The sequence below is a fragment of the Vicugna pacos genome, chromosome 23 (assembly GCF_048564905.1).
Source record: "Vicugna pacos chromosome 23, VicPac4, whole genome shotgun sequence".
NCBI classification, from domain to species: Eukaryota; Metazoa; Chordata; class Mammalia; order Artiodactyla; family Camelidae; genus Vicugna; species Vicugna pacos.
The window spans coordinates 28,750,075-28,775,782 of NC_133009.1; the positions used below are offsets into that span (position 1 = coordinate 28,750,075).

Here is a 25,708-nt window from a genome sequence, read left to right on the forward strand (position 1 = left end):
CATGACAAGCTTCCAATCATTCCATTTTGCATGAGGTCACAGCCTAGAATCTAGACCCTAGAAAATGCATTTTCTGAAAAAAAAAAAAAACAGAAGAAGATTGATGTTCAGAGACTTTGTGTCCTTTGTGTGCTACTACTGTCAACAGACAGAATCAACTTCTCAGAACCCTCTGGAGAATGTTATAAAAGACCATCCACACGTTGTCTGAGGTGGCGTTTGAGAGCGGAAATCAGGTATCTTCAGTGTATTAGTTTCCTAGGGCTGTTACAACAAATTACCACGAAGTTAGTGCCTTGAAACAAGGCAGATACGTTATCCTACGTTTTTCAGGGTCAGAAGTTCCAAGTGAGTCTCCACAAGCTAAAATCAAGGTGTCATCTGGGCCAGGTTTTCTTCTGGAAGAGAGGATCTGTTTTCTTACCATTTCCACCATCCAGAGGCTGTCCACATTCATTGGCTACAGCTCCCTTCCCTCTTCCAAGGCCTGCAATGGCCAGCCAAGCCTTCCTCACGCCGCATTTTCAAACTGAATTCCGTCTGCTGTCTTAATTTCCCTTTGCCATGTAACATAACGTATTTGCAGGTTCTAGGAATTAGGATGTGGGCATCTTCGGGAGGTCACATTCTGCTTACCACACTACGGTTATGGTTAAATAGTTGTGAGAATTAAGAGTGCATTTCTGTAAACTCTTGAGACATAACTGTCCCAAGTGAATACAAAAAGACACAGTGAGTCTGAGCGCAGCGTGTATGTAAAAACTGCTGAGCGTGTATCTGTTACTCTAAATTAAGCAGCCGTCTCCAGGACTGGAGATAGGATGATATTAGGGTTGGAACTACATGGAAGTGAGGAAGCACAATCTTGTTAATGGCCCTTAAATCTTAGACAACGTGCTATGCAAGCTATTTATCTTTTGGATGGAATGAATAGGTTATTACAGGGGATAACAAGTCTTTTCTGGAGGCATGTGGATGCAACGGACCACAGTTATTCAACTGCACCTTTTTTTAAAGTAGATTTTGAGACATATTTAAGAAGGGTATAGCCAGATTTATAGAGACCTTTAAGGGTTTAGCCTCCTCTGTGAATCCGGTAAATGAACTGTCCTTGCCCCAGAGACCCTCAGAGACAGATTCAAGGTCTGAAATGTTGGTCACAGAGGCATCAGCTGGTGGGTAATCAATCCGGGCCATCATCAGGTTATAGACGGGGGATTCTTCCACTGGGAGTTCCAGAAAGAGACTTTGGGGTCCACATTTAATAGTGGCATCTCATTTACAAAGTGGAGCTCCTCCCAACAGATGCACTGGATTGGAATGTCTAAACAGAAAAGTGTGTTAATTCAAGAGAGGGCAAAGAAAGACAAAGGCAGAGACTGAGAGGCGTTTGAAATTTCTACCGAGACATTTGGGATACTCCTAGGAAGGAATGATGGAAAAGTCGTAGGATTTACGGTACCTAATGTAGCACCAGTATCATTTAGATGTGCGACCTTCTACTTTTACAACTGCATGGAAATTTCTCCCTTTGTGTTTAGGACAATTATGAGTTGACAAGAGCAACTCCTTTCATAGAGAAGGGTTGTTCTCTCAATGTTTGTCCTTTTCCTCTTTTGATTTTATGTTTCCTGCTAGAGTAGAGCAAGTGTTTTTCTCCTGTCCCTTTTGCTTACAATATAGATGGCTGTTTGGGGGTCAACTTAACATAGATGTGTCCTTGTTCTTGGGTTTGTCTAATTGCTTAATCTGACAACTATGAATTTGATCTGATATTTTTTTCTTTACTTCCGAGTCAAAGCATCTTCCAAGTTCTCAGCAAGCTGTTATAAATTAGAGAGGAGAGACAGGCTCGTATCCTATCTTCCGTTCTCTGAGAAGTTTTCATTTCTTCTTAACTTCTTTTGAGACCAGAGCATTCCTGGAAGGTGATAGTTAACCAGTCTGTGAAACCAGGCATGGAATTACGTTTCCCTGTTTATGGAAGTGGAATGTTTTTTAACTGTGGCAAAATATAACATAACAACATAAAATATATCATTTTGACCATTTTGACATTCACAATTCAGTGTATTAAATATATTCATGTTACTGTGTAACCATCAACACCACCATCTCCAGAACATTTTTATCTTCCCAAACTGAAATTCTGTACCAATAAACATTAACTCTCCATTGTCCCTTACTGCCCCGCCACTGGCAACCACCATTCTATATTCTGTCTCTATGAATTTAACTGCTCTACGTACCTCATATAAGTGGAGTCATATAATATTGGTCCTTTTGTGACTGGCTTATTTCACTTAACATTGTGTTTCAAAATCCCTCCATATTGTAGCCTGTGGCAGAATTTCCTGCCTCTGTCAGGCCAAATAATTTTCCATTATGTCTATATATATATAGCATTTTATTTATCTGTCTATTCTTTGATGGCCATTTGGGCTGTTTCCGCGTTTTGGCTATTGTGAATAAGGATGCTATAAACATTGACATACAAATATCTGTTCAAATCCTTGCTTTCAGTTTTTTGGGCTATATACCCAGAAATGGAATTCCTATATCATGTAGTTATTACTCTGTTTAGTTTTTTGAGAAACTGCCATTGTGTTTTCCACAACAGCTGAACCATTTTGCATTCCCAACAGCAATGCACAGGATTCTGATTTCTCCACTTCCTTGCTAACACTTGTATTTTCCTGTTTTTATTTTGTTTTGTTATAATAACCATCTTACTGGGTGTGAAGTGGTATTTTATTGTGCTTCTGACAAGCACTTCCCTAATAATAATATTGAGCATCTTTTCAGGCTTATTGGTCACATGTATATATTCTTTGGAGAAATGTCTTTATGATTCCTTTGCCCATTTTGTAATTGGATAGTTTGTGTAATTATTGAGTTGTAGGAGTTCTTTATATATTCTAGATATTAATCCATTAAATATACAATTTACAGATATTTTCTCCTATAGATGATAGTTTTAGTCAGTTGATAGTGTCTTTAGATGGATAGCACTTTTCAATTTTGATAAAATCCAAATAATACATTTTTCTTGTTGTTACCTTTGCTTTTGGTGTCATATCTAAGAAACTGCTGCCAAATTCAACTTTCCTTTGATGTTTTCTTCTAAAAATTTTATAGTTTATCTTTTACATTTGGGTCCTGGATCCATTTTGATTTAATTTTTGTATATGGTATAAGGTACGGATTCTTTGCATTTGGATATCCAGTTTTTCCAATGCCATTTGTTGAAAATATGGTCCTTTTCCCATTGAAAAGTCTTGTCATCCTTGTTGAAAATGATTTGATTAGACATGCCAAGTTTTATTTCTGAACTCTCTGTTCTATTCCATTGGTCTATATATCTGTCTTTGTACTAGGATTACACTGTTTTTTTTTAAACACTTTTATTGTGGTATAATTCCTGTACAGTAAACTACACCTATTTCAAATGTACAATTTGATGAATTTTGATTGATGCATACACCAATGAAACCGCAACTGCAATCAAGATATACCACACTATTTTGATTACTGTAGCTTTATAGTAAGTTTTGAAATCAGGAAGTATGAGACATCAAACTTTGTTCTTTTTTAAGGTCATTTGGCTTTTTGAGGTACCTTAAGATTCTATTTGAATTTTAGGATGGATTTTTCTATTTTTGTAAAAAGTATTGGAATTTTGATAGGGATTGCATTGAATCTGTAGATTACTTGGAGTAGTATTAATATCTTAACAATATTAAGCCTTCTAATGCATGAACCTGAGATGTCCTTCTATTTATTAACTCTTCTTTAATTACTTTCAGCAGCGTTTTGTACTTTTCACTGTACAATTATTTCACCTCCCTGGTTACGCTTATTCTTAAGTATTTTTTATGCTACTGTAAATGGTATTTAAATTTCCTTTTCAGACTGTTCATTTTTAGTGTATGTAAACAACTGATTCTTGTATGTTGGTTTCATATCCTGCTCCTTTGCTGAATTCTCTTATTAGTTTAAACAGGGTTTTTGTGCAAAATCTTTAAGGTTTTATACATAGGAGATTCTGTTGTCTGTGAACAGAGACAATTTTACTTCTTCCTTCTCATTATGGATGCCTCCTATTTCTTTTTCTTGCTGAATTGCTGTGGCTACACTTCCAAAATTACACTGAGTAGAAGTGGCAAAATTCAGCATTCTTGTCTTCATGATCTTAGAAGAAAACCTTTCACTGTTGAATATAATGTTATCTATGGGTTTTTCAAATATGCCCTTTATTATGTTGAGGCACTTTCATCTGTTCCTAGTTTGTTAAATGTTTTTATAATAGAAAAGTGTTGCATTTTGCCAAATACTTCTTCTACACCAGTTAAGATGACGATACATTTTCCTTCTTTCATTCTTTCATTTAATATGATGTGCTACATTGGTTGATTTTTGTATGTTGAATTATCCTTACATTCCAGGAATAAATCCCACTTGGTCATGTTGTGTAATTCTTTTAATATGCTACTGAATTGAATTAAATTTGTTAGTATTTTGCTGAGAATTTCTGCATCAATATTAATAAGGGATGTTGGTCTGTCATTTTCTTTCCTTGATGTGTCTGGTTTTGTTATCAAGGTAATTCTGGCCTCATAGATTGAGTTAAGAAGTATTTCTTCCTCTTCAATTTTTTTGAAAAGTTTGAAAAGGATTGCTGTTAATTTTTATTTAAATGTTTGTAGAATTCATCAGTGAAGCCACCTGGTCCAGGGCTTTTCTTTGTTGGGAGGTTTTTGATTAGTAATTCCATTTTGTTACTAGTTACAGGTCTATTCAGATTCCCTATTTCTTCATGATTTAGTTTTGGTCGGCTGTGTGTTTCTAGTAATTTGTCCACTTCATCTGGTAGGAGTGGTTTCTGACCAATGAATTTTGGACAAGAGAGACCTCAGGGATAACTGCTAAGAGTTCTTGTCCTGTTTTTATGCTCTTTATATATCTATCCATAGTTAAATACTGTCACATATTTTTAGTATTGTTTTGGTTAGCAGTTCATTTTGCTTTTACTAATCAAGTTTTGGCATATTCTGGCTTCACAAGATGAACTAATTAACAGAGATCAGGGAGTCCAGGACTCTAAATCCTAAGGCAGTCTTAAATTCTTCAGGGAACTTGTGCCTTTTCTTAAAAGTTAGACAAATCATTAACTAAATTATGTAAATCTTGTCTGGACCATGGTTTAAAGCTATAAAACCTGCCAGGTTACCCATTATACTTATACACCTAATAAGATTTCATGAAAGCATAGTGTCTAGGGAGAAGGATATGTTTAAGGGGCAGTGGAGGAAAGAGAAGAGGGTCTGTTGAAGATGCAGGAAGAAGAAAAGTGGTGAGGCAAGGGGGAGAAGGAAGCCAGGGTTCAGAGGGGTAGGAAGGAGATCAACCCTGCGTTGGGTCATGAGACAGGGAAGTAAGTTCGATTTTTAGATCTTCCAAGTTGTCATTAATCCTTTCTAAGGTATCCTTAAGGAAAGCAATTTTAATTTTTTTCTGCCTTTTAGGGTTTTCCTGTCTTTTGAAATCAACCCCCCCCAAAAAAGCCTGACTATTGATATTTAGAATATTTGAATTCTTTGATCCTAAGGCAAAAGATAATTTTATTCTTATTTCAAGTTTCCCAGAATATCAAGTAAAGAGGAAATGCGAGTGTAACTACATCAGTGAAATTCTGTGTCTGCCATAGCTCAGCAAAATACTAGTATGCAGACTTGAATATAGTATTTTTACCTCCTCTCACTTAATTAACCTTTCCACTGGAAATATTTTGGTTTGGTTAAATAAGTATAGTTTGGTTAAAGAAATTATCAGCAAAAGCAATACAAATTTATCAGTTATTGATTTCTGAATCCACTCCACTTTCCAAAAAAAAATTGCACTAAATAGAAAAGTATTTGTAGACAAATCTTTTTTTATAACATCACTTAATCCATGTCACCAGACCTAATGTGCTCATGTGTTAGGGATCAGAGAAAACAGGCAACAGAGCCTTACCTCTAAGCTGACATGTGTGTATGTGAGTAGACACATGTGTTTATACACTCTCAGTGCAAACATTTTGAAATTGTATTGAAATTTTGCAACTCCAATATGACGGTCTTCTGTCAACCGGTTGGCATCTGCAAGATCATTGTGATGAAATTTAATTGTGAGTCAGAGCATATTTTTTTAACTCATGCAATGATGGTTATTGTCCTAAATTGACAGGTGAAGTATGCTGTCCAGATGAACAGCACAATCGGGTTTCCACGGGCATCGGTGACTCCTGCTGTGGCAGAATGCCGTATTCCACCTCAGGAAACCAGATCTGCTGTGCTGGGAGGCTCCATGACAGCCACGGCCAGCAGTGCTGTGGTGGACAGATTGTGAGCAAGGATTTGGAGTGCTGTGGCGGAGAGGAAGAGGGTGTGGTGCACAGTCGCCGTCCAGGTAAGGGACCCTTGTCTACCTTCCAGTAGACTCTGAGGAGCAGAAAGGTTGAGAAACTTGCCTGAGATAGAAAACGCAGAAGTAATTAAAGCTCGTGTTAATTATATCTAATGCAATAATTAGGTGCATATTGAATAACAAATAAAAATGTAATCTCACATTTTTAGGTGCATGTGATGCATTTCATAAAAACAAGTCAAAACTTTCTTCCCTTTTTTTTAAAAAAATTGGTAGACTTTAGTTTTTCAGAGGAGTTTTAGATTTACAGAAAAACTGAGCTGAAAGTAGAGAGAGTTCCCATATTATACTCCCGCCCACCTATGCCTCCGTTTCCCCTATTATTAGCATCCTGTGTTAATCTGGTACATTTGTAACAATTGGTAGGCCAATATTGGTATATTATTATTAACTAAAGTCCGTATTTTACCTTAGGGCTCACTCTTTGTTTTGTAGTTTTATGGGTTTTGACAAAGGTAAAATGACACGTATCTACTATTATAGTATCTTACAGAATAGTGTCACTGCCTTAAAAATCCCCTGCGCTGCATCTGTTCATCCCTTCCTCCTCCTCCCAAACCCCTATGAACCACTGATCATTTACTGTCTCTATCATTTTACTTTTACATGATGTTATATAGTTGGAGTCATATAGTGTACAGCCTTTTAAGACAGGCTTCTTTGACTTAGCAATATACATTTTAAGGTTCCTCTATATCTTTTTGTGCCTTGACAGCTCATTTCTTTTTATCACTGAATAATACTGCATCACATAGATGTATCATAGCTTATCCACTTACCTATTGAAGGGCATCTTTGTTGCTTCCAGCATAATTATTGGCGACTATGAATTAGGCTGCTACAAACAGTTGAGTACAGGTATTTGTGTGGACATGTTTTCAACTCATTTGGGTAAATGCCAAGGAGCAAGATTTTTGGATTGTATGGTAAAGGTAAGAAACTGCCTTTGGCAGCTATCTTCCAAACTGTCTGTACCATTTTGCATTCCCACCAGCCATGAATGAGACTTCCCGTTGCTCCACACCCTTGCCAGCATTTGCTGTTGTCAGTGTGTTGGATTTTGGTCATTCTCATTGGTGTATAGCTGTATCTCATTGTTGTTTAAAACTCTTTCTTCTTGGAAAGTATCACATCGACCAAAAAACAAACAAACAAAAAAACCGACCAACGAATGCATTAATCCAGGACCAAGAAAATAATCCATAGTAGGTACTGAGATTATACAAAATTATTATTGATGATAATATGTCCTAATTCTTTTATTCCCTTATTTTTCTGTAGCTATTAAATTAATATTAATAGCAATCATTATCACTGAGTACTTTCTATCTAGAAGGCATTATGCCCAATGTTTTATACATGATTACCTCAATTAATTGTTACTAAATAGGTACTGTTATTATCCACATTTTAAAAATGAGGAAACTGAGGCATAAAGATTAGACATTTGCTCAAGATTACTCAGTTAGTCAGATCTAGATTTGGGGATGCCTGAAAGTTATAAAATTTGGGGGACCCTTTTTAAGAAAATAAAATGTTGACGACAGAACAAAATATGAAAATAAGTATTTATAAGGGGAAAATAAATTACAAAAGTTACAAGTCTGAAAAAAAAAACCTAGTGGATCCTGCTAACATAAATATAGTATATTTGGATTATATAACTTCTGACATCTCTCTGTATTTTTTTCTGACATGTTTAACCTGCACCTTTGGTCGCCTCTTCATACAATAATGGCTTTATGTTGTAATTATCTACAGAAAGAACAGAAAGACAATTCATTCTTTCCTATCACATGGTTAATAAAAAAAATATATTTTTAATTATTTAAAATTTAGAAAAGTGACTTTAACCTTCACAGCTCATTATTGTAATATTATGTAAATGTTTGATTTTTCTCAAATTTGGAGAACTATCTACTAAGGTCTTTATTAAGATTTTAGGGCATTTTAAGTTTTCTTGTCTTAAAGTGATTTACAATGACTTTTCTTAAATATTTCTTGAACTGGCAGCATCATTATCAGTTTTTCATGGATATCTTTATTGTATGACTGAATGTGAGTTATAGTTTATCATAGATACTACTATTTTATCTAAAAAATCAGTAAGAAGCTTATATTTTTCCAATATGAATGACTTCTTTTCATAGTTTATATTATCAGAGTAATCAAGTTACCTATTGCTTCAATCCTAGATCCACTGTTTTCTTTTACTAGCTTCCTGCTTTTGGTACAATCTGAAATTTATTTTGTTACAAATCTCTTCTTGATGTCAGAATATTTCAGTTGATTCCATTGTTCATTTTTACAGTTTTGTTTCATGTTATATTAATTTTTCTATCTGATCTTTCTCTTTCTTTGAATCTTTTCTTTATATGCATACAAGTTGGGAGTCTATAATTTCTCACAATCCTATGTTTCCACATTACCGTTAAAATGGCATATTCAAGCCTTAAACACTCTTTCATGGAAGTGGCTGAAATCATTTAAATTTAGCTACTGAACCCAAACTAAATATTCCCTGGACTCAGCATCCCTTTAGTTTGAGTTAAAAAACTATCCATGTTTACTCCAGTCTCAATTAATATGAGAACACATATGACAGAGGGTAAGTTAAGGAGACAAGAGACAGTGGCCATAGCAAATTACAGTTAAATATTATACATATGCAAATTTTATTAAAATATATAACCATGCTTGCCTTGGAAGGGGCTCATGCAAGCAAAGGGCCCCGAAAATCAAGCTTCCTTGGTTTCAAAGTAAATCTACCCCTGTAAACCAGTGCTTTTTGGAGCTCCAGCCACTCTCTGAGTAAGATTTCAGAACATCACAATATCTTGATGGAAATGAACTATGAACTCTCTGCTGTCTTTATATAATTTCTTCTCTTTTTAAAAACCATCAAAGAGTTATCTGTAATATAAGTAACAAAATTATTGTAGGATTATTGCTAAATACCATGTTCTTGTACACATTCTCTTGTATATAAAGTTCTGATGAAAACTATTAAAAAGAGCACTTCAATAACAAAAACTAAACAATCAACAAAATTCAAAGTATCAATCCTGGGTGTACCAGACTCTTGTGCCATCATAGGAACACTATATTTTCAGTATTTTTATAGTCCTTAAATAAAGAAGAAATGCTGAATTAAATTATTCATAAATTTCAATCCTCCCAGTGTGGAAAGACTCGTTTCTTTCTTTGAGCCAAAAAAAAATACCTGATTTGTAGTTTCTTATTTTATCTTTGGACAACCATCAAGTATGTTTCCAAGGCATTTACTATTCTATGAGGCTATAAATCACCCATCTGGATCCAGGCTGCATCCATCTTATGCCTTTTTTAATCCAACCCAGTGGGACATATTTAGAGGAAGATTTTAACATAAAGATACTGTCAAACTGGTTGACAGTCCCATGTCATTATGTTGATCTCTATCAACTTTATGTTAATCTCCATCAACTATCCAGAAAATAGTAACAGTGGATAGTTGTCCTACATGCAGAAGAATTAGATTTTAATTATAACATCTTATCAAACCCAGGAATTTAAGGATTACCTCCAACGGATGGCACGGGGCACCTGGATCTGCACTGTACGGTAACAAGAAAGTTGACTTTTCCAGGTAAAACAAAGAAACAAAAACAAGCAACAAAAATCAACCTCCTAAGAGCTTCGTTGAAAATGAATGCTGTATTAAATCATATCATACACAAGTGTCCAGGGTGGACACATAGTCGTTTCAGAAATTTCCCCCATGGATTGTAGACTTAATAGGTTAGTATTCTAAAGATAGCTGAAGTCCAGTCAAGAAATCCAGCCCAGTATCTCCCAGAAAATGCTCGTTGGCTAAAAGATGTACACACGCAGCAGGAGACAAACTACAACAACAAAAGGAGACAACATCCTGCGTTCGCTGTCTGCCAGGCCGAGCTCTGTCTGCTTCACAGACATCGACACGTTTAATCTTCACCGCGACCCTGTAACGTGGGTACTGTTAGTGTCTCCATTTTACAGAAGTACTTTTAACAGAAGTTAAAAGCCTCTTCCACATCACACATCTAGTAAGTGGCTGCATTACTTCGGGCAACGTGAACTGCTATTATACATGAAACCTCACATCTGTAAAGGCTCACCTACAATAGGGGTTCATGTCTCTCTTCTGTGATGACACTGCACTGGGAACATATCTTCAGATACATTCACATCCACAGCCATCCTGGCTGTTGAAAGTGTTGCTGTTTTCAACAGGTAGTTTCTAAGGTCACCTGGGAGTTTGTATCCAGTGCTGCAGGCAGAAGAGGAAAAGAGCACGCAATAACAGGGAGGTTTTTTCTTTAATTGGCCAGGTCTAGAAATAGCAAAATTTTTTATCAACATTTCATTGACTAAAACTCAGCTCTCTGTCAACATCTAAATGCAAGGGAGGCTGGGAGATGTGCCCGTGAATCTCTTGCCACTGTGACTAATACAAGTTGCTAACTCCATCCATAGAGTCCGTGCCCTTAACCTTTCTGAGCGTTCTGATACCTGAACAAGCATTGGATACTGTCCAGCCCAAACCGTATCAGTGTTCATCCAGTCTGATGAGCAGGCCCAGTATAGTATGGCTACCAAGCTGAGAACATTTTCTAGAGGACCAGAAGAAATGTAGGCGTTGACTGCACGCCGCACGTGTGCCAAAGTTAGAGGAAAGGGTGCTGTGTATGCGTGCAAGGCTCTGGCCTGGGACTTCTGAGGGCCTCCGAGACCTTTGCAGATGGTCGGTGAGATCAAAACTGTTTTCATAATAATACACACTGAGCTATTATATGCCTTTTTCACTCCCACTCTCTCACAAGTGCACAGAGGCATTTTCCAGAGGTTACGTGACATGTGATACTACAACAGTTTTTTTTTTAATTTTTTATTGAAGTGTAGTTGATGCTCAATATTATATCTCATAGGTATACAGTATAGTGATTCACAATTTTTACAGAGTATATTCCATTTAAAGTTACTATAAAATATTGGCTATATTCCCTGTGTTGTACAATATATCCTTATAGCTTATTTTATACTTAATCGTTTGTACCTCTTAATCCCCTACCCGTATATTGCCCCTCTCCCCTCTCCCCGCTGGTAACCACTAGCTTGTTCTCTGTGTCTGTGAGTCTGCTTCTTTTTTTTGTTATATTCACTAGTTTGTTGTATCTTTTAGATTCCACATATGAATGATATTGGACAGTACTAGTCTTTCTATGTCTGACTTATTTCACTTAGCTTAATGCCCTCCAAGTCCATCCATGTTGCTGCAAATAGCATAATTTAATTATTCTTATGGCTGCATAGTATTCCATTGTATAAATATACCACATCTTCTTTATCTATTATTCTGTCGGTAGACCACTTAGGTTGCTTCCATGATATTGCAACAGCTGAATGCAGAAGCAGGTGTGAGAATTCAGTTCCTTCTATTAAGCCAGACATTTAAGAGGCTTACAATAATACAGAACAATGTCATTCTTCTCATTAACTTTTCTCAGTTTGGAAAATGTGTTTCTTTTTCATAAATATTAATGTTAACATGTTATCTATTTATTATTTCTGTAAATGAGTTAATGAATACATATTTCAAACATGTCAGCTTTAAGGCTCTAACCTGGTAAAGATCAACAAATACAACCCATATAAACAAAAGCTATTTGGAGTCCTCAATTATTTGTAAAAGTATAAAGGGGTCCTGACACCAAACTTTGAGAACCACTGCTTTAAGGCTTAGTAATCAGGTCTACTAGAAAATCATGGTAGTTAGTTAGTTATCCTGCACTATGAGTATCCAGTTGAGTACCTTCTCCTCCTTTAAAAGAGTTATCTAAAAACAGGTCCATTAAAGACAGAACCATGGCCCCTGCATACTGGGGAGGTGGCATGTTTCTTCCTCATACTATACTGAGCCAGAGCTTTAAGCAGCAAGCTATCTCATTTTAGCATTATCGCTCATCTGGTGCTTTTTTTTTTTAAAGTCAATTGCCATTTGCAGCAACGTGGATGGACCTAGAGATCATCATTCTAAGTGAAGTAAGCCAGAAAGAGAAAGAAAAATACCATAGGATATCACTCATATGTGGAATCTAAAAAAAGAAAAAAGAGGACACTAATGAACTCATCTACAAAACAAAAACAGACTTGCAGACATAGTAAACAATCTTATGGTTACCAGAGGAAAACAGGGTGGGAAGGGATAAATTTGGGAGTTTGAGATTTTCGAATGTTAGCCGCTACATATAAAAATAGACTTAAAAAAACCAAATTTCTTCTGTATAGCACAGGTAGCTATATTCAATATCTTATAATAACCTTTAATGAAAAAGAATATGAAAACGAGTATGTGTATGTATATACCTGACTGGGACATTGTACACCAGAAATTGACGCATTGTAACTGACCAAAATTTTTTAAAAACAAGCTGAAAAAAAATTTTAAATAAAGTCAATTGCCATATTCCTTCATTCAATAAATACGCATTATGTAGTGACTGTATTCAACATACCATTCTCAGTGCTTTGTGAGTATAAAAATGGGAGGTAGGATTCCATTCTTATCCTTAGGGATTTACAATCTAATCCAGGAAAAAAGTGGCTGTAAGGTTAAACACAGGCCATAGAGAGGGATGAATACAAGCACCATCTGAAGACTGAGCTATCACTCTGATCAAGGTGATGAAGAGAGGATTGAAACCTCAGACAATGAGGAGGATCTTGAGGCATGTGGCTGGAAGAAGGACATTCCAGCTAAAGGGCATAGCTTGAGCTGAAGTGTGGAATTAGCAATCTGCAGAGCACGTGCAGGTGGGAGTGAGCCATTGGGTTCATTGGAGGAATACACCGTGTGTGAGGAGAGAGGGAGACAAGGCTGAGTAGGCCAAAGGATCTGAACGTTATTTAGTACTCAGGCAACAGTCCATGCAATGATAAGAACTGTGACTTAAGGAGATAAACTAGATTTGGGTGGCAGAATGGATATGAACAAGAAAGAAAGGTAAGTAAGTTAAAACGCTCTTGCCCAAATATAAAATGTACCTGCTCCAAGAAATGGAGTAGAAGTTACTTCCCACCAGGACAAGGGTCCTTAATCTTTTGGAGGTCACGTACTCCTATTAGAATCTTTTGAAAGTTACAGCCCCTCACTTCAAATAATAGTACAGAGGACACACACACACACACAGATTAGCCTGCAATTTCATCTGCCCTTGAAGTCCATCCGTGGACTCAAATTTTAAAATCACTAATTTACTTCAACATGGTATTTCCATGCGAGCCAAGTATTTCTCGAGCAGACTGTGACATTCCTCAGTTCCTGGGAATCAGAATTAGCGCCAGTGTTTCTCATGACCTTCCATAGTTCCGCCAACTCCGGTGATCATGGTGGACTGAAGGAATGATCCTTTTTAAAAAAGAAAAAAAGAAAAATCTCTTTTTAGTCTCTTGACCTCCCTGCAGGTTTCACTGAAAATAGACACGTTCCACATGTCTTTTTCCTCTCTCTGTTGCCGCTCCCTCCTGTCGCCCCTAATGATTGTGACCTTCAGTGACCTTCCAGAATATCCATATGGCCCTTTTTTTCTCCTCAACCTAGCAACACCATACCTGCTGCATGCGGGTTTGGATCTCATAACATTGTTCCTAAGCCTGGCCTCTCTCCCCGCCTGGCATTGTGCGCCTGCCACGAGCCGGGGCTGGCTCATAAAGCATCTCTTTATGTACTTTATTACTTAAACTCTTTTATTTGCCTGCAGGAGCTCTTTAACAAAATCACATTGAATTGACTTTCTCACACCAAATCAAATCTCCCTGGTCCCAGTTCAGTTGTCTTTGTCAATATGTATTTTATAAATGGAGTGAATTAACAGATGCTGCTGGAACAGAAGTGCTGGGGTAGCGTTTATGTTTTTAGTGCTCTCTCTGGGCAGATGAGTTGTGTAGCAGTGTTATACAGGTGTCTCGGGATGAAAGTCATGCACGTCATTTCGGTGGATATGTATTCTTAACCATTTTCCTGGAATATATTTTAAACCTCTTTATTACTCTTTTTATTCTTAGTGTTTGCTTATATGGTTTTATCATTTGTGCCATCAATCTCAGGTTGGACTTGATTATATCACTTCATATTAAAAGATGAAAATTAAAGCCTCTCTATCATTCAAAGAGGACAGGATTTTCTTGTTAAGCCACGAGGAAACTTTGGAACAAGTTGCCTTGTTTCTGTTATCCAGGTTGTCCATGCAGCCTTTGATATGAAATTCTGGGTTGAGACTGTTTTATAATACGGTACTGAGTTCCCATGTCCTGGACTCAGACATCAATAGACTGGCTAGTCCTGTTACAAAAGACGGGGTTTGGGCGCTTTGCAGAGAGGGAAATGCAGCCCCAGAAATCCATTAGGTAACACTTATATTGGAAGAAGACATCCCAAGAAGATTTCCATATGACATGATGGACTTTTGAAAAGTGTAATGTATAAATGCGGTACAATACATTGCGACAATTTGGGGGAAGGTTTTACCCTCCCCTTTCTGTGGCTTGTGGTGGTAGCCACAGCGCCATCTTCTGGTAAAGACAAGATGCACTTTTTTTTTTCATGCTGTGCCACCAACTTGATGTTTGTCCTGAGAATAACTAATTTCAAACCTTTATTTTTTTTTAAACATTCTTCTGGGCCTGAAATATAATCCCCTGTCTTAAAATGTGGTCCCCATGGTCAATCCCAGAGCTCCACAATGATTTGTCATGTTCCAGACTCCGTTTTCTAATGACTCTGCTATTTTTAATCTCAAAAGCTCGATAATTGGGCTTTTTTTTTTTTTTGAAACACAGAGCACTTGTTTTGCAGAATTAACAATTTAGAAATTCATCAGGACTATAGGTTTATAAATGCCCTCCTTTCCAGCCCTGGACATTAAGTGTTGGTAACACATTGGAAGTATTCATAATATGGAGAGTGAAAAATTCCTTCCTTCATTCCTTTCTCAGCTGTATCCAATACAATGGAAGCTATCCATTGGAAAGACAGTCTATACTGTTTGATCTCAAAAACAAATACCTAACAGTTCAATGCTGTCCCCCTTTAGTAACATCTGCATCTTGTTCAGAGAGAATCCCCGCCTTTGCAGAAATTTAATGACGAGCCCCTGGAAGAACAGGTCCACCCATCAATAATCCATGTCCTGTTTTGGTTTTCTTTGGGCATATTTAAAACTGTGCATTGTGTGTGTCAAAGTTCAGAAGTCAAGTGCTACATGTGATAAATTGGGTGGGGTCAGAAGTTATTGCCGTGCAGTTTCAGAAGATTGTCTGTCTCTGAATTTGCAGCTCATTCATGCTGAAGTGATGCACTATGGGAATTACTACCCAGCTCTGCTCTGCAACATCTGCTCTCCCTAAGTGAGTTAGTGCACGTCAGACATCTTTATGTCAGAATGCTGCAGTGATGGATGCAGTCTCCAGAAAATGCTGCATAAAAATCTGGTGTGCCGTTCTGGCCATTAAGTGAAATTACTATTTAAATTAATGGCACTGTCACAGTTTATCTGTGCAAAGAATGAACGCTGATTAGGGTATTAAGTAATTAGCAATTTATCACACTGGAACAAGGTTGATAATAATTAAAGAAGTAATGGTTTACCGAAGAAACTAGAAAGGGAGTCACTTCTTGTTATGTGAGTGAAATCTTTGGCTGAAAATTTTAATTCAGTGAAACAAAGATGAAGCTCTTTGTGAAAGGAAACATCCTTTTTTTTTTTTTTCCTTCTGGAAAAACAGTTCATTATCAAAATTTTAGTTGACCTGTCAAAAGTCCCTCAGAGCGATCAGATGACTGATTAGGAGTTTTGAATTAGGTCAGTGTCTGCATTTTGATTTTATACTTAAAGCATGGTGAAACCATAAAGTAATTTGGGAGTAGAGGGGAAGAATGAATTCTGTTCCCTAAAGGACTGGTTTTCAGATTTTGATTGCTCTTTAAAATAGAAACATGAATTATTTTAAGAAAACTGCTAGAGAAAAATAAAAATGACAGCACAGAATCCAAGGTTGTATTTAAATGATCAGAAAGCAGTAGGAAAAAAAAATGCCCAAACAATATAAAACCTGAAGCTGTGGATTTTTCTTTCTAATTTGTGTGTATGTGTGTGTGTGTGATTTTTACTCATCATAATCAAGACTCAGAGTACAGTGATAACCCTGTTATATTTATTTGAAAGAACTTTCCCTAGAAATGTTACAACTAAAATTATTAATAAAGTACCAAAGAAAAGAGTTTACTTTTAAACCAATTACTTTAAACAGTTACCACATTTAAACATGGAATGTTGAAATGCAGTTATAATCAATGTATATCGTTAATCATACATTTAAAATTTTTAAATATGGGGAGATATTTTTTAAAGTGGAAAGATCAGTAAGCGTTTTCTCTGGAGTCACGTGTGGATAAACATCCTTGGCATGTGCCAAGTCAGTGTCTACTCTCCGTGATTCTTAAAAAAACAAAAAGCACTTAAAACTCATTGGTCTGTCATTAGGAGGGTTTTCCATAATGTAGGTATTTGTACAGGACCCGATTAAACAATTCGGGACCCCAGGGCACTCTGAAGTTGAGGTTCTTTATGTTATCAGCCAGGACTAATAATAAATAAACAAAATTCTAATTAAAATAAATCATTCATCGCAATGTGCTGCTGTATAACTGGAAATAAATTCTAATCTGATAGCACTGTGACATGGGGTACAGGCACCTTAATTTCTAGCTTAATCTGACTCGAGAGTATTGTTTATTTATTCAGGCTTTTATGTCTAAATTTCCGCTGTTATCTCTTCTGAGGCAAGATCTAAATGATGTGCACACAGGCAGTTAAACTGAATCTGGTGGGAGGAAGGAGGCTGGTGTCTCAGCCTCCGTCTTTCACTGAGAAGTGGAGCGCAGTGAGCCACTCTGCAAGGTCTTTCTGCCACTGCCCCCAGCCTCCAACCCACGTCTAGTGATGGGTCTAGAATGCGGTGCAGCCCAAAAAATGGTGGTCGAATGGTTCACCTGATTGGTGAGATAGACTTTGAGTACAAATCTATCTCGTGATGAAGGAATGGCTACAGTTGCTGCTGGAGTCACAAGAAGTAAACATTTGTACCTGAGACAAAGCCGGCCAAAAACTTAACAAGATTCTTCCACCATGTCTCCAGTTCCAGGATGGGGCTTCGTCTCCACTGCCTGGCCTCTTAGCCCGGAGTGCTCAGGTGACCTTTTCTCCCTTGTGAATTTCTAGAGATTTCTTCTGGGTTTCTCCGGGTTAACACCTCCTTTTTCTACAACAAGATGTTATCATCACAAAATGGGCAGGTAATTCTCACGACAGGAATCCGACCATTTTTTATAGGAGCTTGGGAGAAGTTTGGCCCCGCTGAATGATTTTAGAGCACTTCCTCTTGTGTGTTCTTTACCTAATTAGTGCCTGATGCTCTTAGTAAGAGGGACCCCTCACGGCACATCTAAATCACCTTGGTTGGGAAATGCCACCTTAGGTATTATACCATTTCAGCTACTGCCCGAGTCTGACATTTTTACACCAAACTTTATAGCAGCCTCAGTTGTCTTCCCTTTTTTATTTCATATTCATATATAACATTTTATTGTTGCAGGGATGTTCTGTTGCGGGCAGGATTATGTGAATATGTCAGATACCATATGCTGTTCAGCTTCCAGTGGAGAGTCTAAAGCACATGTTAAAAAGAATGACCCAGTGCCAGTAAAATGCTGTGAGACTGAACTTATTCCAAAGAGCCAGAGATGCTGTAATGGAGTTGGATATAATCCTTTGAAATATGTTTGCTCTGACAAGATTTCAACTGGAATGATGATGAAGGTAATTGATAGAAAACCTCTCAGAGGCGCTGATTTGACAATGGCAAGAGAAATACATTGTTCATAACTATTTTTCTAAAATAGGAATATAAAAACTCCTGTGTGCATTATTCATTTTCACATTACATCCATATTAATACCAAATGAGTTCGCTATGATTGATGTTATTGCAATGAATTCTAAAGGAATTAATAATGATTAGCTGTTCTCAGGAAGCTTTAGCGGCGCTTGAGATTAGTGCAGACAGAACGTCTGGAGGCTGAGAGAGCCGGGCCGGGGCCGTGGATGGAGATGGAGGGAAATTCGGCTTCCTCCCTCCAGCCTCCCAGCCGTAGTCCCTCACTGTCCTTTATAGAGACCTTAGATCCAGCACGTTCACTGAGTAGTGCTTCTATCCAGATCAGCAAAAGCCAGCCAACCACAGGCGTGAACAGGCGTGTGCGGGCATGCTTTGTGTTTGTATGTTGAGATGCTTCATGTACAACCATGCCTTGCTTGTTAGCCTTAAACTTGACCCAGGACTCTGGAAACCCACGATTGTGAGGGGAGGATTATGGACATTTAAACCCCAAACATCCTCCTGTGTTTAGTAGTAATTTGTCCTAAGGAGATGACTAAGAATGGGTGTCTTAGTCACGGATAGTGGAAGGGCTCCTGCTGACCGAGGCGCCTGTACAGTCGATCTGTGGACATCATATACTTCGGGATGTAAGAAAGTCTTGAGATTCTTAGGGCCCCAGCGAGCATTTGGCTGCAATGAACATTAAGATGACACATAAAGCTGCTGAAAAGAATAGGTATTTCATGAAGTGAATAATCTTTGGCCTACACAATTTTTAAAAAAATTGATCTGACTTGCACACAACTTCAGTTAGCCAGTTCCGTGAAAGAAATCTATCCAACATAGGTTCCCAATGTTTAAATTCATTCCAGGCCAGTGTTTTCAGAAGTTGGGACGAGGACATGCTTCTTAAATGCATAGTACTTTTTGGTCTTCAAGAGCTGGTGGTGGTGCAAGAACGTGCCTTTAAAATAACAAGTTAGGAGGCATCGATGTAGGAGACCCTCCTGCAAAGGGCACTCATACTTGAACAATGAAGAGAGAAAGCCTGCTAGTTGTGAGTGATGGTGTCATTTCTGAAACTGTGTGTTTCATTCTTACCCACCACACATTTGATTCCCACGCATCTCATTTTGGTCGGGAAGACACAGCTTCCGTTACTCAGGGAGGATGTTCAAGATGTATCCATGATCTTTTGTGTTGGCTTGAACTGGTTTTATGAAGGCCAGTTAGCAGTTGTCCTTAAAATTCATATTTAAATTATGATGATTAGGAGAATATTTCTGAATGCTGGCTCGAGCAGTGTGTTACCGGTGGAGTTCAGCTTCCTGCAGAGCTGGTCCCTGGAGATTTCCAACTCCTGGTCCAGTTGGACTGGATCCCTCTGGGATTCCTGCACAGCTGTCCCAGCAGGTCTCCTCTAATCGGTCAGTTAGGGAGCTCCTGTCCCTCCTCCTCCGCGTTGGTCTCCCTGTGTTCTGGACCCCAGTTGTTCCTCTTTGCTGCCTTACCTCCTTTTGTAGAATTACCTCCCTGAGTACAGGTGCACGGAAGGTAAATTTTTTGAGAGTTTGATGTCTGAAATGATTGTTACTCCACCTTCCCATTGGGTCGATAGTTTGGCTAGACATACAATTCAAGGTTAAAAATGATTTCCACCCAGGATTTTGTGGCACTTCTGCATTTTTATACTTTCATTGCTACTCTGATTCCTGTTTCTTTGTAGGTTACCATGTTGTTTTTTCCTACGAAACTTTTTAAGACATTCTCTGTATCCTGCTTTTCCAGAATTTCATGACAGTGCGCCTCTATGTAGATGTTAGTAGCATCATGATTATTAATATTCATAACGATACACTTTTTGTGGATTTTTTCAGGGTGGAGCCTCATGGCCTTCAGCTCTGGGGATGCTGTTTTATTATTTCTTTGATAATTTGCTCCCTTTTTTATTTGTTATCATTTATCTGTGTTTCTGATCAGTTAGGTGTTGGACTTCCCAAACTGATCTTTTCATTGTTTGCTTCTTGTTTCTTGCTTATTAAGTCATCATTGTTTTCCATGTGATGAGATATCACCTTAACTTTATCTTTCCACCCTTCTGTTGATGTGATGGGGGGATTTTTTAGCTATTATATTTTTTTCAGTTTCCAGGGCTCTTTTTTTTTTGGCTGATTATTATTTATTTATAGCATCCTACTCGTGTTTCATTCATGGTATGTCTTTTTTTTTTATCCTTCTGGAAATAGTCCATTGTTGATTTTTTAACTGTTTGCTTGCTTTATTCATTGAATTGTCTCCTTTGTTTGGAGACTTTTAATTTTGTCTTTTAATTTTATTTTTTTCTTTGTTTAATTTTGCTTCTTCTGAATTCTTTTCTTGTATGTTTTTAAATCTCTTCTTTCCTTTGGAGGCTAATGGAGACGTCACTACACATAAACGTCCATCAGTGGGGAGCACAGCTGGGTAGTCATGATGGCAAGATGGCTTTATGTCAAAGACTCACATTACCAAGAATCCTCAACAAGTGTATTTAACTATATCCTTAATACTCCATCCTGTGTCAGGATGGGGTACATGTGTGGCTGCCATACGGGAAATTCAGTGGAAAAGAAGGCTGAGGCTCTCACTGTGCAATGCACAGACTTTTATGTATTTTTCCCACTCTGCCTCCTGGTTTATACCTTTCAGTGGACCCTCTCTATTTTCTTTTTTAGTATCACCAGCTATTTTCTAAGCCTTTCTCATTTTATAATACTTCATCAGATGCATCTGTAACAACCCACACTTCCTGCTTGTGTTCTAGCTTCTGACCTCCTCCCCGAGAACTGGGAGTTCCAGAGCACTTGGCTTACTCTCACAGTTAGCCCTGGGCACAGGTTTACCGAATACTCAGCCACAGCCTAACAGAGCTCCTCGATGTCCCAAACCCCAGCATCTCTTTCTTTGCCACAGTTCGCTTAGCCACTGGGCCAGTGCCACATGTGTCAAGGGGTTGTTGCTACTGTTGTTCAGGCAACATCTAACCTCAAATCACTGCTGTATGTTTTTGCTAGAATGCACTGAACTATGCTGAGGTGAAAACAGATGTCCTCGTGTGTAGAACGGGTCAATAGGATGAATTTTTTAAAGCCTTTGACGTTATAGTCCGGTGTGCTTTTGGCAGCTCTTCTCTGAGCAACATCTCAGGAACCCGAGTCCCTTCCATCTTGTGGGGCTTCACGAGGGAAAAAAAGGATGGAATGAATAATTACACATTTACAGGTCATCCCTGGATGCAGAATACACCTCTTCTGCATCCTAGTCACACAGACATTTCTAGTCACGTGACTTCTCCTATCGTAACTGGACTTGAAATTTCCAGGGAGAAAAGGCAAAAATGGGCATACTGGGCACATAACATTGTCCCTGCCACATGCATCCACTCCCCAGCTTCCCATAAATGTATGTTAGCGCCCTTCTTGTTCCCTTGGACTTTTCTGTGTTCCTGTACTGTCATTCGGTTGGGCTTTAAGAGGAAATAAAGATAAATGCACATGTTCAATTCACCTTATTTAAATGGACTTTATTTTGACTACCATTGAGAGAGTATCTTAGATGAGAGAGATTAAAGGCAGATCCATTTTAAATAGCAAAGATTATTTTAAATAAGTCATGCTACCTATAGAAAGGGAAGACTGAAGTAGAGCTTTGCATTATAAGAATATGACCTTATTTGCATGTCCTGTAATTTGAGGTGATGGAATATTTCATCTTCTGAGATTATAACATGCTAGGACTTATGACTGCAACAAGTCTAGAGATTCACCAGAGAAGAACCTTATATATACACACACATATATATATATATATATATATATATATATATATATATGTATATATAATTATTATTATAATGACAGTTTATGAAATATTTAGATTTTCTGAAACTTGAATGTGGCGTACTTCTTATTGGTCCAACTTTCCCAAATCAATAATGTGCTCGTGGAGATTCCCACTTCCCAGCACAGAAAGTGCAGATTCTAAAATAGCACATTTTTTATTTTCTCTGAAGCTCCATTAGGAAAGTGTCAAAGTAACAATAATAAAATAATGACGACTGTTATTATTTATAGTCTATCTACTAAGCGTAAAGCATTTACGTGCTGTCTCGTTTGAGCCACAGGACAAACCCGTGTGGTAAACTGAATTTCCATTCCCTCCTGGAAGAAGCTGAGGCTTTGAGACTCTAAGAGACTTGCTCAAGGTCACAGCACTAGGAAGTTACAAACTGGATTTTGAATCCAAATCTGTGTCATTTGAAAGTAACCGCTCTTTCTAGCATACAGACTGCCTTCGTTTCTCTGTGTGCGTTTTGAGATGTTCGTTCATGAACTCAAAGGAAGAAAATTTCCTTTGAGAGTTGTACAAACCTATCTGACACGTGACTAAATGACATTTTGCAATGCCCTTCCCCACTCTCCCCGCCTCTTCCGCTTGACTCAGGAAACCGAAGCATGCGGGACCGTCTGCCCAGCATCCACGGAAGCCACAGCCCACTGCGGCAGGTGCGACTTCAACTCTACCAGCCACGTTTGTGCTGTGATAAGAGGGTCTAACAATTCCATCAGGAGGGAATCAATCGAAGACATATGCTCATCGGCTGAAGAGACTGTTCATACAGGAAGTGTCAACAAACTCTCCTTCACAGGTAATAGAAAGGGAGCTGCCTGCCCATGCCTTACAAGAGGGGGTGGTGAAAAGCTACTAAAAATGTAGATTTCTTTCCCTCTGATCTCATCTCTCCCTCCTTAACCTAATATCTGTTAAATCCATCATAGTTGTGGGTCAGCTGGTTACAGGTAATGAAAGGCACAATTTGGTTCTGTTAAAAGTTAGTAGTTTGAAGTTTTTCAAAGTCTAACTTTAAACAAGGATACATGCTATCTTAAAGCAAACCTATAGAGAAAAAAGAAGAGAGAAAGAAATTACTTTTGTGCCCTTTTATGGTCTATCCAGTTAATTTTCAGTAAGCCTAATTTTCTTTCTCAGAAGTTTGAGGGCAGATTTTCAATAAATGCCACGAATGTATGTTGTTCTTCTTGCAAGCAGAAAAGAGGTAGAAACCTGTCTGATCACTAAGACCTGGAAGCATCATTCCAAGGAAGAGATAGACTGCTCAGTGTAAAGCCAGTTTTCCTTTCCTGACCTTGGGTCTGGGTGCAGAGAATGTGTTCCCTCACAACCTGGTGTTCTCCCAGGAAGGCCACCAGCCTGGGAACAATAACCTTCATGGTTATTGAAAATATTAATTTCCAAGCCCCTTCTTGACCCTACTGCATTAGTCCAAGATAGCAGTTCTCAGGCTTGGCTGTGCACCGTAACGTGAGGCACGATGTGCAGGTAAGTCCTATGATAGGAGTAAGCAAAGCAGGCATAGGATGCGTTGGCAGCGTGTTGAAGACACCTAGCCCAGCCTGGAGGGTGAGGAAGGACTTCAGAAAGGATACTGTGCCTGAGCTGAGAACTGAAGGACAAGCTAAGGGCAGGTAGACCAGGCATAGAGAACAGCATATGCAAAACTCAGGAAGCAAGAGGAAGCCCAGCAGGTTTGAAAAACAACAAGAGACTCGATATGGATGCAGCACATGTAAGAGGGAGAAGGTATGGGGGGAGGTTATAGCTCAGTGCTATAGTTGCCTGCTTAGCAGGCACAGGGTCCTGGGTTCAATCCCCAGTACCTCCATTGATAACAAACAAACAAATAAATAAACCTACCCCCCCCAAAAAAAACGAGGGAGAAAATAACACAGATGAGGCCAAAGAGCAGGGGTCAGATTGCGAAGGACTTTTATGCCACACTGAAGAGTCTGTTCTTCATGGACACAGGAAATGAACTGTGATTATTGGAGGGAAAGGAGTAGAGAGGGATCAATTAGGAGTTTGGGATTAACAGACACACACTGCTATATATAAAATACACAACTAGAGACCTACTGTGCAGCACAGGGAACTATATTCAATGTCTTGTCAAGAGCCATAATGGAAAAGAAGCTGAAAATATACATATGTATGTATGTATATGTATGACTTAATCACTTTGCTGTACACCTGAAACTAACATTGTAAATCAACTACACTTCAATTTAAAAAAAAAACTTTTTCTTTATGAGTGGATATTAAACCTTTTAAAGCAATGCAATGACACAATTATATATGCATTTTTGAAGGATTACTCTGTCAACTAAATAAAAATGACTGAAGATAAATAGGTATGGGACATTTCAGCAATTAAGAAGTAAATATGGAACAAACGTACCCTCCAAAATCAAAACCCTTTGTTATCAGAATACTAGCCCCATGTAACAAATCAAATAATGTTGAGATAACAAGTTTTTTTTTTTTAAAAAAAAAGAAGAGTTGGAAATTCTGGCACAGGAAAAAAGAAAGAGCTCTGAGAAATGAGAGACAGAATTGAGGAAAGGCAAAATTTCAACACATGATTCCTTATATGTGAAGCGAAAAAGATGCCTTCATGGGCTGGGAACATCTTTGAATGACCAGGTTTCATAGGAAAATACAGAAACAAAGGTAAAAGGGAGAAGAATGAAATTCAGTGGAGGAAAGAACAGAAATGAAGTGTGGAGAGTTCCCACAATTGAATTTAGAAATGGCAACATGAACTTGAAAGGCACAGAATAACAGTTCTTCGCAATGAACAGTTTATCTGCTATAACAAGAGATTCAAATATATAGTTATGATTTGTGGGTAGGTGGATGGTCTGAGCAGCTCACCCCAACAAGGTCTTTCAGGATCCAGACTCCTCATCCTGCTTCCACGGGGTGCAAACTGAGTTACCACCACACCCTCATTCCAGCCCATCAGGAGGGGATAAGAATGCTAACGGAAGGCAAGTGATTTCCTCTTTACAACGTGATGCACAAGTTGCCCGTATCCCTTCCATTGTTGAGATCAGACATGTGACTACACCAAACTGCAAAGAAAACTAGCAAATGTAGAGTCTAGCCAAGAGATCTCTGACCAAGGCAGAGGGAGGATTTGGCGATCCACTGGTGGTCATGACAGGTACAAAGCAGCTGATACCCTCTGACTAGAGAAAATGAAGATTGATTACATTTGTATAGCAATTTACATTTTATGAAGTTCTGCAACATAAATGATTACATTTTATTTACATACTAATTCTATAAAATAGGCAGAGCAGGGTTTATTGTAAGGAGATGCATATAAGGAGAATATGGTTCAATAATCCAAGTGGATGGGACTGAGAATTGACCCTGCCTCC

At 38.1% G+C, this 25,708-nt stretch overlaps 1 protein-coding gene across 1 annotated transcript in view; it reads left to right on the top strand.

Annotated features, from left to right (window-relative positions):
• The window catches only part of USH2A (usherin), a 698,253-nt gene that overhangs the window by 539,183 nt on the left and 133,362 nt on the right, over window positions 1–25,708 (top strand). Inside the window, exons 51-53 of the mRNA XM_072948735.1 lie at window positions 6,229–6,450; window positions 18,142–18,365; window positions 22,908–23,112. Coding sequence (XP_072804836.1) covers window positions 6,229–6,450; window positions 18,142–18,365; window positions 22,908–23,112 — 651 coding nt within the window. The remainder of the gene's footprint in view (window positions 1–6,228; window positions 6,451–18,141; window positions 18,366–22,907; window positions 23,113–25,708) is intronic.